The 14887-nt window shown below is 41.0% G+C and overlaps 1 protein-coding gene across 1 annotated transcript in view; it reads right to left on the reverse strand.

Annotated features, from left to right (window-relative positions):
* Window positions 1-409: 409 nt before the first annotated feature.
* Window positions 410-14887, reverse strand: part of LOC140241574 (uncharacterized) — a 53531-nt gene continuing 39053 nt past the window's right edge. The window contains exons 9-14 of the mRNA XM_072321309.1: window positions 11630-11701; window positions 9975-10049; window positions 8539-8760; window positions 7075-7293; window positions 4723-5161; window positions 410-2974 (exon numbers count right to left, since the gene is read on the reverse strand). Of these exons, the coding sequence (XP_072177410.1) occupies window positions 1053-2974; window positions 4723-5161; window positions 7075-7293; window positions 8539-8760; window positions 9975-10049; window positions 11630-11701 (2949 nt within the window). The 3' untranslated portion in view covers window positions 410-1052. The remainder of the gene's footprint in view (window positions 2975-4722; window positions 5162-7074; window positions 7294-8538; window positions 8761-9974; window positions 10050-11629; window positions 11702-14887) is intronic.

Genomic DNA, 14887 nt, shown 5'->3' on the forward strand with positions numbered 1-14887 from the left:
TACTACATTTCGTGAAGATACCTTGAGAAATTTCTGAGATGAGGGGGAAGAAAGTGAAATTCTAGCATTTCCACTTGACCTTTGACCACTGACTTTATGACCAAAAATTTTCAATAGATAATCTCAATTGTGTAATACATGCATACACCAAGTTTCACGAAAATACATTCAAGCATCACAGAGATATAGACCGATTCTGTGACGCGCTATGTGTATTTTTGGCATGGGCAGCGCCATTACTGCGGTGTCTCAGCCGAACCCCCCTCCTCTCTCCCCACCCTTCTCACGCGCACGGAATGAAAAACTGATGCATGGTTGTTTTAGCCAATGGGCGTCTTGTACTGAGTGCGCGAATGCTTGCTTAGTGCGCGAACCTTTGTTACAAGTGCGCGATAAACATGTTGCCCGTGGGGTGGGGGAGAGGAGGGGGGTCGGCTAAGACACCTCAAAATGAGCTTATGGCTGCACCCAGTGCCACAAATTGTCTGCTGCCCTCAACGAACCCGAATCGGTCTATAGGGGAAAATGGTGAATATTTGTATTTGACCTTGACCTTTGACCTTTAGCATGTGCACCCAGAAGTTGAGAGGCACAACTTTGTTCACTCGTACAAGCATATGCCAAGTTTTATTTGGAAGCCTCAAACAGTTCTTCAAACAGACAATGCAAAAACATGCTGCCTCCAGTGCCATTTCAAGACAGGGGCATAAAAAGCTCTACAATATTTGTAAAAGTGTTTGATATGTTTCACTTCCAGACACAGAATATTTTACACCCTTACAACCACCAAACTGTTAAGTTGCAATTCAGTGATACCGAAATAGCATCTATTAATTCATAAGTATACAGAGATGTAGACATGTTTGCAACAGTTATTTCTACATTTAACATCGTGCAAGAATCCCATACAAGTTAAAAGGTGGCAAACACAAATTAATGTGATAACTCTCAATGAACAGCTCATGGTACATTATGGGCACAAATATGTACAAAGCAGCATTATTTTTTGTTGAATGAATAAAGATATATCTCCAATTAATTTCCCAGCCTCTTCATTCAGTGAAGTCTGAGAGCTGCTTTGGTGCTCTGACACGCCTAGTGCGGGTGTTGGAGGAAGGCTGGCCAATTTCCATGGTTTCCTCGCAGTCCCCCGATCCTTCATCCATCCTAAGAGTGCTCCCAACCTTTGCTGTCGAGGCGAGATCCTCCTTCTCGACAGGCATCACTGGCTGCTGCTGAGGTGCAGCCGCAGAGGCAGCTGGAGTGGATGTTGGCAGAATCGAGGAGGAGAGAAGAGGGGTGGTCTTTAACGTTACAGATGGTGATGAAAGCCATGGCTTGGAGCTTGACGTCACCATCATTGTTTTGTGTGCTTTCGCTGCCCTCTCTGTGCTCGCCTTCAGGCTGCTAGACAAGGCAATGAAGGGTGCAGACGTGGACAGCTTGGGTTTCTGCGAGGCTGTTGCAGCAGGGTCCACTGGCTTCGACACTATCTTAATGGTGGTGGTGGATGGTGCGGGCGATGGCTTATTTGATGGAGGCTTTGTGTCTTTCAGGTGTTCCTTTAGCTTTGACAGAGGAACTGTGTCCAAGTCCACCACAATCGGAGCAGAGGTATCTTTGGGCGCCTGCTGAGTGCGAAGCTTGGACAGGGGGATGGTGTCCAGGTCAATCACGATCTTCCCTCGTCCAGTAGTCTCTGCTGAGTTCCCTGAACCACTCGGTGATGCCAACGACACTGATACTATCTGGCCTGTTGATGACACTCCAGGAGATGGCTTCGCAAGAGAAATCTCTCTCATCGTGGGTTTGACGCCTGATGGTGACTTGGCAGGGGGACTGGTTTTGTGGGAGCTTGGTGAGTCAAGCTTGGTGAGTGGGATCGAGCCTTTCTCTAAGTCTTTAAGAATCTTTGCCTCAGTGACTATATGACCAGTGTGAGTGTAACTCAATGAGGCAGTAGTCAGTGGAAAGTCATGGAACTGCAGCTTTTGTATTGCTTGGACTTGTGCACTACGCTCGTCTTCGGAGGATTTCTTCACTATCTTTCCACTGCTGCTTGTGACATGCTGAGCACCAATCAGACCAAGCATGGAAACATCTGATGTAACCTTTGAACTCTTGCCTCCACAAACTGCAGCAGATGGAGTACTGGATTTGACGCCAGTACTTCTTGCTTGCGCTGGCGATGCTTTTGTGGTGACGAGCGTCACACAGGTGGACTTGGCTGGTGCCGACTGGGCTGCTTTGAGTGCTGTGGATATCAGGTGTGGTAAGTGCATGGCCAAACTGGATGTCTTGACGTCTGAATTGGAGCTTACAGAGAAATGGACGCTAGAGGTCTTTCCTGAAGAGCTACTGGAAGATGCTGTTCCACTGCTGGAAGAGGTTCCTTTGGAATGGGTGGATTTAGTCGGTCCAGGACCTTTAACCAGTCCACTGTCTGCACTTGCAAGAGCTTGGCCAAAGCTCTGCTTCGGGGAGAAGACACCTTCCAGGACCTGCATCTGAGACCCTGTTGTCTCCTTCAGCTGACTACCTTGAATGTTAAAGCTTAGTCCATGCAGGAGACTGCTGTGTGACCCACTGGAGGATGCGCCCCTCATCTGCTGGAGCTGGGACAAGGATTGTCCGGAGTCCAACGTAACCCTGCTGGTTGAAGCCTGCTTGGCCTTCCCATCTGTGGATGAAGGAGATGTAACCGCACCAGAGGTAGCCATCCTGGAGCTAGGAACACCTAACCCTGACGCCACCAGCGTGTAGGTAGTTGGAGGACGACCACGCTGTGTAGGAGTGTGTACCGACATGCCCTTGGTTTGACCTGAAGAGGTCACAGTGGGTGGGGTCAAGGATTGTTCCCCGGTGATGATTGGGAGATCAGCGAGCTTCATCTGTTTGCGCCGCACTGTGGCTGGACTCTGGCTTTGGCTTCTCTTCGGGGCTTGCTTCACCACAATAGTTGTGGCATCAATTCCTGTTTAAAGAAATGCATAAGAGAGTCCTTGTGACAGTTTATATCACAAAAGTAACATTAGTATATCACATGTGTAGAAGGGAACTGACCAACATTAGTAAATTGCATGTGTAGAAGGGAACTGACACTAAAAGCATTAGAGCAGCTTCAGTGTTGCACAGCAAGCAACTGCAAATTGCATTATCATTTGATATTTGACAAATTTGGTCGCAAAATGTAGTGGGCAAAAGAAGTAATTCTTATTAGAAAGAGGAGCAGACTTCTTAAAATTGCATGCCTTTAGCTGTGACATATTCACAGGGTACAATGTAGACACATGCCTGGTTATGTTCATTTTGATATGTTTATTTTCATTATTTATTCTTTTTTTTTAAAGTAGTAATTCAAGGCAAATAAATATCATATTTTTTTGGAAGTAGTAATTCAAGGCAAATAAATATCAGTGTTTCAATGGCTAGATTATGGAGATTACAGTGTAGGCCCATGACTTTTCAATTGGATAATTGGCTGTTCATAATGAAATTTCTCATATTTACTAAAACATGGACATTGCTATATCTTCATATCATGATCAAATTCAAGTGCAAGTCAACCCACTCAGACCCAGGACTCAAGGGGGTCGCTGCTGAATAATTTTGACATTATTTCATGCATCTGCTATTTTCTAAATGTCTGAATAAAATTGGTTTGTGCAGTAAGTATTATGCAAAATTGTTCAAAATAATGTCAATCTCAGTCTGTCTCTAAATTCAGTCAAAGTTCCAGGCTGATTCAGGAAAATGTGAATGACTGCTGATCCTATACAGCAGGATACAAGGACAGCACACACAATGGGCACCCATGATGTACTTTCATTGACAGTAACTAATGAAGATGTTGGTGATCATCACAGAGACTCCAACCCCAAGTACCTTCTGATCTGGAGATTCTCCCGCCTAAAACCCCTAGCAAATGGGAGACTCCAACTTGATGTGCGCGGCGCAAAACGCGAAGCACGAAATTCCTTGTGGCCGGGGTCCAGGGCCCTCTGAAGGGTCTTGGAAGCTCTAGGGTTCTAGATGCTCTCTCGTGCTATCTAAGGCTTATTTTTCAACATACGATGACACTAAGTAAGAAATCATTTCAAGCGGGAGACACAGAGCCAGGGCGGGAGAAATTAAATCTCAAGTGGGAGAATAGGAGATTTTGCAAAAATGGGCTTTCGGCGGGAGATCTCCTGTCGAAAGCGGGAGAGTTGGAGTCTCTGTCATCATGCCATCCAACAGTGCCCTCTGGAATCCCAAGTTCCTGTGCCTTTAAAGTAACCTCAAATTCTGTAATAAATATTTCACTCAATCTCGTCATGTTTTCTTGCTTTTTCATGAAAATATCATTCATCTTTTTAAAAATAGTTGTTCCCATGGCAACTGTCATTGCCATGAGGTAACCACTACATTGTAAAAATTGTGATTTAGTTTGATTAATGAGATATGTTTATACTGACATATTTTGGTGTTTACAATATGTTTATACGATTTTTAATGAAAAATATATTTTCTTTTAAAGAAAATAATTCATTGCCATGCCAATGGCTGTGGTATAAGTCATCATTTAGAAAAATGGCAACAGGTGGATTTGTCTTCAGCACCTCCAAAATAGGGGAAAAAGTACCAAAAGAAAAAAATCAAAATCTACAGAAAATTTTAATAATACCCCAATATTGTCTAAACAACTCGCTGTCTACTATCTACCGAGAGTTAGCAGTTTACCTTCTGCAGGTGACATTGTTCCTGTCCCAGCCATCTCAGAGCCACCAAAGCGCACTACCCCTTTGCCTTTAGTCTTATTCTCCTCCTTACTCTGGCTGGCCGCCCTGGCCAGGTAGGTGGTATACTGCTTGGCTTGATTGGCGGAGGACAGTGCAGCTGCAAACGAGGACGTCTTCAGTGTCCCCGATGAAGGCGCAGCAGACGTGGCTGGCCCAGAAGTGCCTGGCTGTGCCATGGAAGAGGAGGAGGAGGAAGAGGAGGGAGAGGAAGAGGAGGAGGGCTTGGATGACACTGTTCCTGTGGAGGTGAGTGAGGGCGCCATGGTGGAAGCAGCAGCGAGGGCAGTGGCTGTTGTGGACAAGGTGGTAGTGGGTGTAGGGGCACGCGAGTTGCCCCCCTTTGGAGTCTTTGGGGTGGCAGGCAGGGTAGATATCCCATGCTGGTAAAGAAAAGCAAAAGTACAGACAACACAAACATTATAAGGTGTAACTGGATGAATTAGTCGTGCAAGTGTGCAAGAAATTCTTGACATCAATTACTATAAAGCAGTCCTAGTAAAGATGTAAACTAGAAATGTCGCTAAGGTGACTGGTATGCCTCCGCCATAATGCATGATTCTCCTAATAGGTCTATAGTACAACATGTGGACAATGTGTGATTACATTTTCACAAAATTGGCAAAATATTAAAATGACAAGTTTGTCACAAATGTTTTGAATGTTCACCTTCATTGACCTAGGTTTAATTGGGTGAATAGGAGAGCATGTGTTTGGGGATTTAAGGACTTTAACTTGACTTTGACCCATTCATAAGTTTATGCATTGAGTAATTTTCAAGGTATGGAGAAAAAGTGCAATTTCTGTATTGAAAAGTACATTGTTACCATTTTCATCTGGCCATTGACCCTAAAATTCATAGGATAACCACTGTCAGGCAGAACATGCATAAATATGTGGTATGTTTCAAGATAACTTGAGCCACTTCCAAGATATGGAGGAAAAAGTTAGTCCAGCACTTTCCCTTTATCTTTGACCTTTTGACCTTTGAGGCAAAAAAAAAAAAAAAAAAAGTTTCCAGAGAATCTCTATTAGGTTATACAGGCAAATACCAAGTGTAAAACAAAAAAAAAAAAACAAAAAAAAAAATATCCTACTGGCATTGCATAAACATGAGGGAAATACTGTGTAGTAAAATTTTGAAGTGTTGCCCTTGACCTTTGACCCCTGACCCCTAAATTCTCTAGATAATTACTGCCAGTCAGTACATGTATATATACTATGTTCCATGAAGATACCTTGAACAATTTCCAAGGTAAGGAGAAAAAAGTGAAGTTTTAATATTTTTACTTGACCTTTGACCTCATGACCCCAAACTTTCTCCAGAAAATCTGAATTGGGTAATACATGTATACACTAAGTTTCAAGAAAATATCTCCAGGCATTGCATAGATATGGTGGAAATAGAGAAATTTTATGTACTTTACCTTGACCTTTTGACCTTGAGCATGTGCACCCAAAAGTTGATAGGCACAACTTCACCCCCTAATACACATACATGCCAAGTTTCATTAGGATACCTCCAAAGGTTTTTTAGTTACGCTGTCTACAAAATTCATTACGGACGGACGGAAGGACGGACGGACAACCCGAAAACATAATGCCTACGGCACCACTTCGTGGCGGAGGCATAAAAACATCATACGGGTGAAATGTACCGCAACAACATAAGTAAAATTTTTCTAGAATTATGGTATCATTTCGGGTAATCAGAATTGTTTTTGTAACCCCAATTGTGCATTGTTAGCCGACTGGCACGTACACAGGGCTGCTTCGTTTGCCAGTTGGCATGGAAATCTGAAAACTAATTGTCAAAGAATAGAGATAACTTTATCTCCCTATTTCCAGTTGTGTCACCATGTTCTTTCCACTGGACTGAGGAACACCTATGTACAATGCGCTCCCATTATAACAAACACAGTTATAACAAAATTCTCATTACAACGAAGTAAAAATTTAGGTCCCCAAATTTTCACCCATATATGTTCATGTGGTTTAATGTTCAGTTATAACAAATTTTGATACAATGTAAAAAGACTGCCGGTCCCAAGGACTTCGTTATAATGGAAGCTGCCTGTACCTGAATGGGCTTGCTTATTTATAATTGCAAGTTTGGATGGCATACTGAATGCTGGTGAAAAAGCTTGTCGAGTTTGGTGCCTGGGCACATAAAGGATAAACAAAACTATCACAGGGAAAAACTTTCACAATGTTAAAAATCCTTCATAAATGATAAGATAAGACAACTTTTGCAATTTCCATGAGAACTAGGTATTGGCTAATAGCTCTAACCAACCTCAACAGGAGTAGAAGGGGTGCTGGATCGGCGGCCTGGGATGGGGCCCCCTACTGGGGGCGTCTTGCGCCCCTTCATCTCACCGCTCAGGTCCCTCTGCACCTTCTTCTTGCGCTCCTTCTCCTTCTTCTTGGAGTGGTGATGATGGTCCCCATCCCCCTCACCGGACCCATGGTAGGCGGCAGAGAGCACTCCTGTCAGAAAGTCTGATATCTCATCCTACACATGTGAAAATAAAATAAAAAACAAAACACAAAAAACATATACACAATAAAGCATTTTAAGAAAAAAAAAACAGAAGACATACCAACTGCACAGTTTCTGTTGAAAATGAGCTGTGGTCATCTGTTCTTTTCTCACAGTGAGAAAGGGGAACCAAGAAGTGAAGGGGAAACTATGTAAAACATAGTTCTCAGCAGGGCTAAATATTCATCTTCCACCATTTGGAATTTGCTTCCGATAAATCAAAAGGGTCTACCAAGAAACTTGTCTGGCTGACACGATTGGCCAGGATAATGTGTTGTCTTTGGAGTAGTTTGAGATCACAAGGGTAAAATAATTTAGATCGAAGTAACCGACTTTTATTTCTGAAGCGTCTTTCCCAATCAGTAATGGGTAGGTAGAATGTCACATGATAATCGATCATGCCCTAGCATGAGTATTTCCCAACAAGCTGCATGCAATTCATCCTTGCACTGAAAATCAATTGACACTGCTATGGCCCAGTTTGTAAGTGATTTTAAAACATTATATTAAATGGGTTAGTCAAATACCGGTTAGTGATTGGCTAAACACAGTCACGTGATGGAGGCACATTGGTTATGTTCGCCCATGGGCAGAACATTTTTGTAATGTTCTCCCATGGGAAGACATTTTCACGTAACAAATGACAAACGATAACAAAAGACTGAACGATCATATTTTTCATGCAATCGATAGGATAAATTTGACTAGCCCATATAATATAACAGATGATGACTTTTGTTGTCGGGAACATGTACCAAATGTTTTACCCTCAGGGTTTGAAATGCTATTTTGGGAGGCTGTAAGTCCCTCGACTTCGTCTTGGGACTTACAACCTCCCTCAATAGCATTTCAAACCCTTCGGGTGGAACATTCGGTATGTTCCCTCCCCTGCTCGTCATCATCTATATAATGTAGTTACCACAATCAGATGTGTTCTCAGATTGCAGTGCTGCAGGTGTACATCTTTGGCTAATATTTTCATTGTCATCCATCTGAAATCCATTATCACACTACACTTTGGATTACTGAACAAATCTATTATGCATATGTGTCCATTTTAGAGCAAAAAAAAAAAAAAAATTCTAGCAGTTTCTGTACACACATGGATACTATGTTTCAACCTGACAAATGATAAATAACCAAATTATGGTTGTGAAAGTCGGGTTGAGAGAAGGGACTAATTATGCTGTGACGTCAACAGAGGGCTTCCTAACTCACCAGGATGCACCTGTCCACCATGGTCTGAGTGATGCCCTCGTGGAGTTTCTTGGTCTTGGAGAGGCGGAGCCTGTCATCCGCCCCGCCCACCACCACGAGGGTGGTCTCAGCCTTCATGCGCTCCCGCAGGTTCTCCAAGCCGTCCTGGTTGCACTGGCTTGACTCTTGGCCGATGGCGAAGAAGGTAGGAACTTTGCTGTCGAAGAGAGGCTCGTCCAAGTCCTGCATGCAATGAAGGAGAAGTACAGCACTAAATGCATCATTTCCCCGATACAAAGACAAAAACTGAGACGCTGGTGCGAATTTTAGACTCAAGATGGCTGTTGTTTCTTTGTTTGTTTTTATTCCTTGTGCTTTACTTCATTGTTCATTGCTGACATTGTTTCACCCAGCCACTCTTTACTTTCAGACAACCATATTCACAAGCGCCTGCTTTCTCTACGATATCCATCAATGCCATGTCTTATATTTCATCTTTTGCCAGTGTTCTGGCTGGTCCTACACTGAGTAATTATATTGTAACTCTTGCTATTTCTGTAAGTATTGTCCCAATTTCAATGTGATATCTACTGTGACTAGGATGGAGATAGATTCAAATGTAAAGATTCTGAGCAGCTACTCAACTTGATAGTTTACTGAAAGCAGTTGGGTGTATCAAAATCCAACCACCACTCCAAGTTCAGCTGTTGAAGTTGGAACCACTACTGACAGAGAGAAAAATCTGATGACCTTTGACCGCCATTGACCCGCAGCCTCTCCCCCCCCCCCACCCCATAAGTAAAAATTTTCTGTGGCTAGTAAAATGTTGCTACTTCATCGACAGTGATGAGGAAATTGTAAAGCACTTGCATACCTCCGCCCATTTAGACTCGTTGTGTGCAATGTTTTTGTAGGGGGTTGCAGGACTCTGTGGCCCGAATTCACAAAGGTGGTACAAATGAAACCATGGTTTAAACCATGGACAAAAACCATGGAGCGCCAAGTGTCGCACTGAATATTTCGTTACGAAATTTGTCATTTCGTCGACAAAATGACCGTTTCGTTAACGAAATCATCATTTCGTGGACGAAATGTTCATTTAGTTACAAAATGTTGTCATTTCGTTACAAAATAATCATTTCATCGACGAAATGACTGATTTCGTTACGAAATATTCCATGCGACACTTGGTGCTCCATGGTTTTTGTCCACGGTTTAAACCATGGTTTCATTTGTACCACCTTCGTGAATTCGGGCCTAGCAGTCCATCTTTCTATTTGAAGATGTGGTTTTCTGCAGCTGCACCTTTCTGTGGTTTATATTGGCTCCAACTTTTTTTTATTTGAAAGATGAAAAGTAATACTTTCAAGAGGCATTATAGTATTTCATTCATTTGTTGTACTATATACTATAAAATCGTATTCGCTGACATCTCTGATGGCAGCAAGTCAACTTACCCCTCTGTCTCCACTAATTCCACGCATGGGAAGCCCAAGGCAGACCACAGCTGATACAGCCTCCACAAGGGATACCTAGAGTATGCAATCATTCAAGAGGATAATTCATAGGTACAATTGGTGAGGATGAGAAAGAAAGGAAAGAAGGGTGATTTCATTAAATATGAGAAGGAAAAAGGGCACAGAATACAAAGAAAGAGAGAGAGAAAAAAAAATTGGGGAAAAACAGTTTGACAAATGAGTAGGATTGCTGTGGAGTCGCAGACAAGCTAGGTTTTACACTCTTTGATCCTCACATTTCTTTCTGTCTGATGGAACCAGATTAATAGGGCTGCCAACCTCAGCAGATGGTTATAGCCATAAACATACTGCTGTACTACAAAGAAAACACATGCACACACACACACATTTCAGTGGAAAAAACACACCAATACTTTGGTTCAAAATGAGAAACTTGTATTATAGCCATATGCATGCCACATCAAATAAAACAAACTTTTTTTTTATATTAATTTTGATAAGTAAAAAATATGCCAGATATTGTCAAACATACCAGTAATAGCAGATCTAAAGCGAGAGAGAGAAAAAAAGAGCAGCTGGCATTGAGATTTGGAGTGATGCCAATTGGTCATAATTGTAATAAATAGTGCGTCAGGGAGGAGACATAGTTTTGTCATTTTAATGACATAAAATGTTGCGCAAAGCAACAAGTGACTGCATCATGTGATCATTTTGAAAACACTGCTGTCACCCTGTACCATCTTTTGAAAAGGCCTAGCTAAAACTTAACCCTAATACTGTCCTTTATTCACTGTTTGGAATGTCTGCTGGAGTGCTTTCTTTGCTGGTCGGCACAAATGTCCGCAAACTAATCGCCAGTGAACAGAGATTATCTAATCCTACGTATTAAGCCCTAATTGTGTTACAAAGGCCATCCTATTGGACTAAGGCACGTAATGGGTGCATTTATTAACTCACTTTTTGCGCAGAATTAAGGTTTCCAAAAACTTTCAGGGAGGTTTGGGCAGTTGATGAATACAAAGCTGTTTTGATTATGGGGTTAGAAATGCGTTTCTGAAAATGTTGAGAAAAAAGCGATTGCAAACACGTTTGAGCCAGAAAAGTGTTTTTGTAGAGTTGATAAACGCAAAGTCCTTTTTAAACCCGTTTGCAGCTTGGACTTGCCCACGCCAACCACCACTAACTACACATCTCCGCTCCTCCGGTCAAACTGCGCAATGAAGCTGTGCAGTGACAAGGCCTCCAAATCAACTCACGAAAGAGTTGATAAATGCAACAACTCGAGAAACACGATCTGAAAAGTCTTTGCAAATGCATTTTTTATAGTGGGTATTGAAATGCGCTTTAAACACGGGAAAGTCGATAAATGCAACCTATCACGCCTGGTGTTATGAGGGAGCTGGCTAACTTCCAATTATGTTAAGTTTGGAGGAATATATTAAATGCTGATGAAAAAACAACAGGAAGTTACAGCTAAGTGCCTGAGCAAAAAAGGGTTAATGAAGGATATACCACTGTGTTTTTGTGGTGCACCATAACAGATGTCCACAGTACAAGATACAAGCACACTGCTGCAATGTTTAATAGGTGTGTGGACACATGTGTGCGGGATGAAAGTCTGCTGATATACTCACGTGACAGGCAACAAGAGCTCCAACTGACCAGCCCAGAAGCACGATGGGCCTGTTGTGAAAATTTGTTCGCAGCTGTAGAAAGACACAATACGATCTCTTGAAGGTCTTTGGCAACAATACAAATCACTACAAGTTCATCGACATTTCATAAAGAATTGAAAACCTGTCATCTTCAAAAAAGTTTTTTCCTCCATCTCTTTTAGAAAGAGCACATGGCCTGCTCAGGATTCTCAAAATTGCAACTCCAAACAAAATGAAACAAAAAAAAAAAAACAAAACGGAAGAATCCAAGCTAGTCGAGCCCTCACTAGGAACATAAAATAATGTTCCTGATTAGAGATGAATACTGCAGTCAGATTGTAACAATATGTTTTTGTTTTTGTTTTTTTTTTTTGTTTTTGTTTTTTTAGGTAATGATCCCACAGACAACCCATATTTTCAATGAAATTTTCACTACGGTTCCATTCATAATCATGGATTTAGATAACAACATTAAAGGAGAAAAAAGGAAATACATACCCCGGAAATTGATTTTTAGACACCTTAATATTAATAAGGTTAAGGCAAATGCATTTTTATGCCTCCGCCACGAAGTGGTGCCCGAGGCATTATGTTTTCGGGTTGTCTGTACGTCCGTCTGCATTCGTTTACGCGATAACTTGAGTAATATTGACTGGAATTTTACCAAACTTGGTCCAAGTATAAAGTATGATGGGGCAATTACTTGATTAGATTTTGGGTGAAATCGACCAAAGGTCAAAGGTCAAGGTCATCATGAAATTGTATCTGTTTACGCGATAACTCCAGACTGGATCACGCAAATTTCACCAAACTTTGAGGATAATGTATGGTGGGACAATTACTTGATTGATTTTTGAGTGAAATCGGACAGAGGTCAGAGGTCAAAGATCAAGGTCAAACCCTAAAGTTGATCTGTTTATGTGATAACTCAAAACTGGATGGAGCAGCTTTCCCCAAACTTGGTCCAAGGATGATTTATGATGGGGCAATTAGTTGAGTAGATTTTAGTGACATTGGCAAGAGGTCAAAGGTCAGAAGGTCAAGGTCAAATGCTAAAAATGTTGCTATTTCCCCATATCCATGCTCAAAGATATTTTCTTGAAACTTAGTTTAGACATGTACTACTGCATAAAGATTCTCCAGATTGAGTTTCATGTCATAAGGTCAAAGGTCAAAAGGTTAAAGGTTAGGTGAAAATGTTACAATTTCACTTTTCTCGCAGATGGTTCAATGTATCTTCATGTAACTTGGTAGATACGCATGTACTGACTGGCAGGGATTATCTAGGGAATATAGGGGTCATGGGTCAATAGTCAGGGGTCAAAGGTCAAGGTCATTTCCTCAATATTTTACTATTTCCCTCATAAACTAGTATATATATGCAATGTTTGCATTATTATTTTTAAAATTCAATATACAATATGTACATGTATTACCTAATGGAGATTCTATTGGAAATTTCCTGCCAGAAGTTCAAAGGTAAAAGGTTAAGGGTCAAAGCAAGGTTTTAATGCAAAAAAAATTAGAAATGTCGCTATGGCAACTGGTATGTCTCCGCCATAATGCATGATTCTCCTAATAGGTCTATACCGGTAGTACATGTGGACAATGTGTGATTACATTTTCACAAAATTGGCAAAATATTAAAATGACATGTTTGTCACAAATGTGTTGAATATTCACCTTCCTTGACCTACATTTAATTGGATGAATAAGAGAGCATGTATTTGGGGATTTAAGGACATTAACCTGACTTTGACCCTTTCATAAGTTTATGCATTGTGTAGTTTTCAAGGTATGGAGAAAAAGTGCAATTTCTGTATTGAATAGTAAATTGTTACCATTTTCATCTGGTCTTTGACCCCAAAATTCATAAGAGAATCACTGTCAGGCACAACATGCATAAATATGTACTAAGTTTCAAGATAACTTGAGCGACTTCCGAGATATGGAGGAAGAAGTAAGTTCAGCACTTTCAATTGATCTTTGACCTTTTGACCTTTGACTTTTTGGCAAAAAAAAAACTTCCCAGAGAATCTCTATTTGGATGTACATGCATACACCAAGTTTTAAAAAAATTATCCTGCTGGCATTGCATAAATAGGAGGGAAATAGTAAAATTTTGAAGTGTTGCCCTTGACCTTTGACCCCATGAATCCCAAATTGCCTAGATAATCACTGCCAGTCAGTGCATGCATATATACTACACTCTAAGAAAAAAAGGTTCTTTTGAGCACCATTAAATGGTTCTCAGCACTGTCACAATAGCGACACCCTTTTAGGTGCTCGTGAGAACCTTTTCTAAATGGTGCTTGTCGGCACCTTTTGCAAAAGGTGCCCATTAGAACCTTTTTCCCGATGAAATGGTGCTCGTGAGTACCATTTAAAAGGTGCCCATGGGCACCTTTTTGACTAAAGATGGGCACCTTTTTGACTCTTTTCAAAAGGTGCTCATGAGAACCATTTCATTGGAAAAGGTTCTAATGGGCACCGTTGTTAAAAGGTGCTGACAGGCACCATTTAAAAAAGGTTCTCACAGGCTCCAAAAAAGGTGTCGCTATTGTGACAGTGCTGAGAACCATTTAATGGTGCTCAAAAGAACCTTTTTTTTTTTTTCTTAGAATGTAGTATGTGAATTGATGTCTGTGTATTTTTGGTGTGTTTCACATGCAGTGCTGGTAAGGTGCTTCACTGGCACCATTCTTAAAGGTACATTACCTATCTGCATTGAAAATGTGCATCACAAACTCATTTGAAATGAAATGAATTCATCTGAATTTCATCTCATCAGTCAAATATACGTTCAAAACATGTATACATATAGCAATACATCAGCATATCATACATTATCATTGACACTGGGAAAAAAAGAGCAAGGATAACACACCCATACACACACAGTTTCACAAGCATGAATACATGTACATGACATTCACCAATATTTTTTCATGAAACATTACTCAATAACTGAAAAGCATAGAAATTTGCTCTTTCACATATTCGCAGAAATGTATTTATTCACCTTCACTTTTACAATCTAAAGGTGAGGTTTGTATTTGTCATGTTATAATCTGTCAAATATTCTTAACAAAATATTTTCATTTGTTCACTAATTTTTTCCATAATATTTGTCATTTGTGTACCGAGCAGTTCTTGAAAGACCATCACACATCTCTGTACAGATGATATGAAATAGCAAGAGGTGCATCAGGCTTTTGAAATACATAACAAAATTTC

This window comes from Diadema setosum, chromosome 18 (genome assembly GCF_964275005.1).
Source record: "Diadema setosum chromosome 18, eeDiaSeto1, whole genome shotgun sequence".
Taxonomy (NCBI): domain Eukaryota; kingdom Metazoa; phylum Echinodermata; class Echinoidea; order Diadematoida; family Diadematidae; genus Diadema; species Diadema setosum.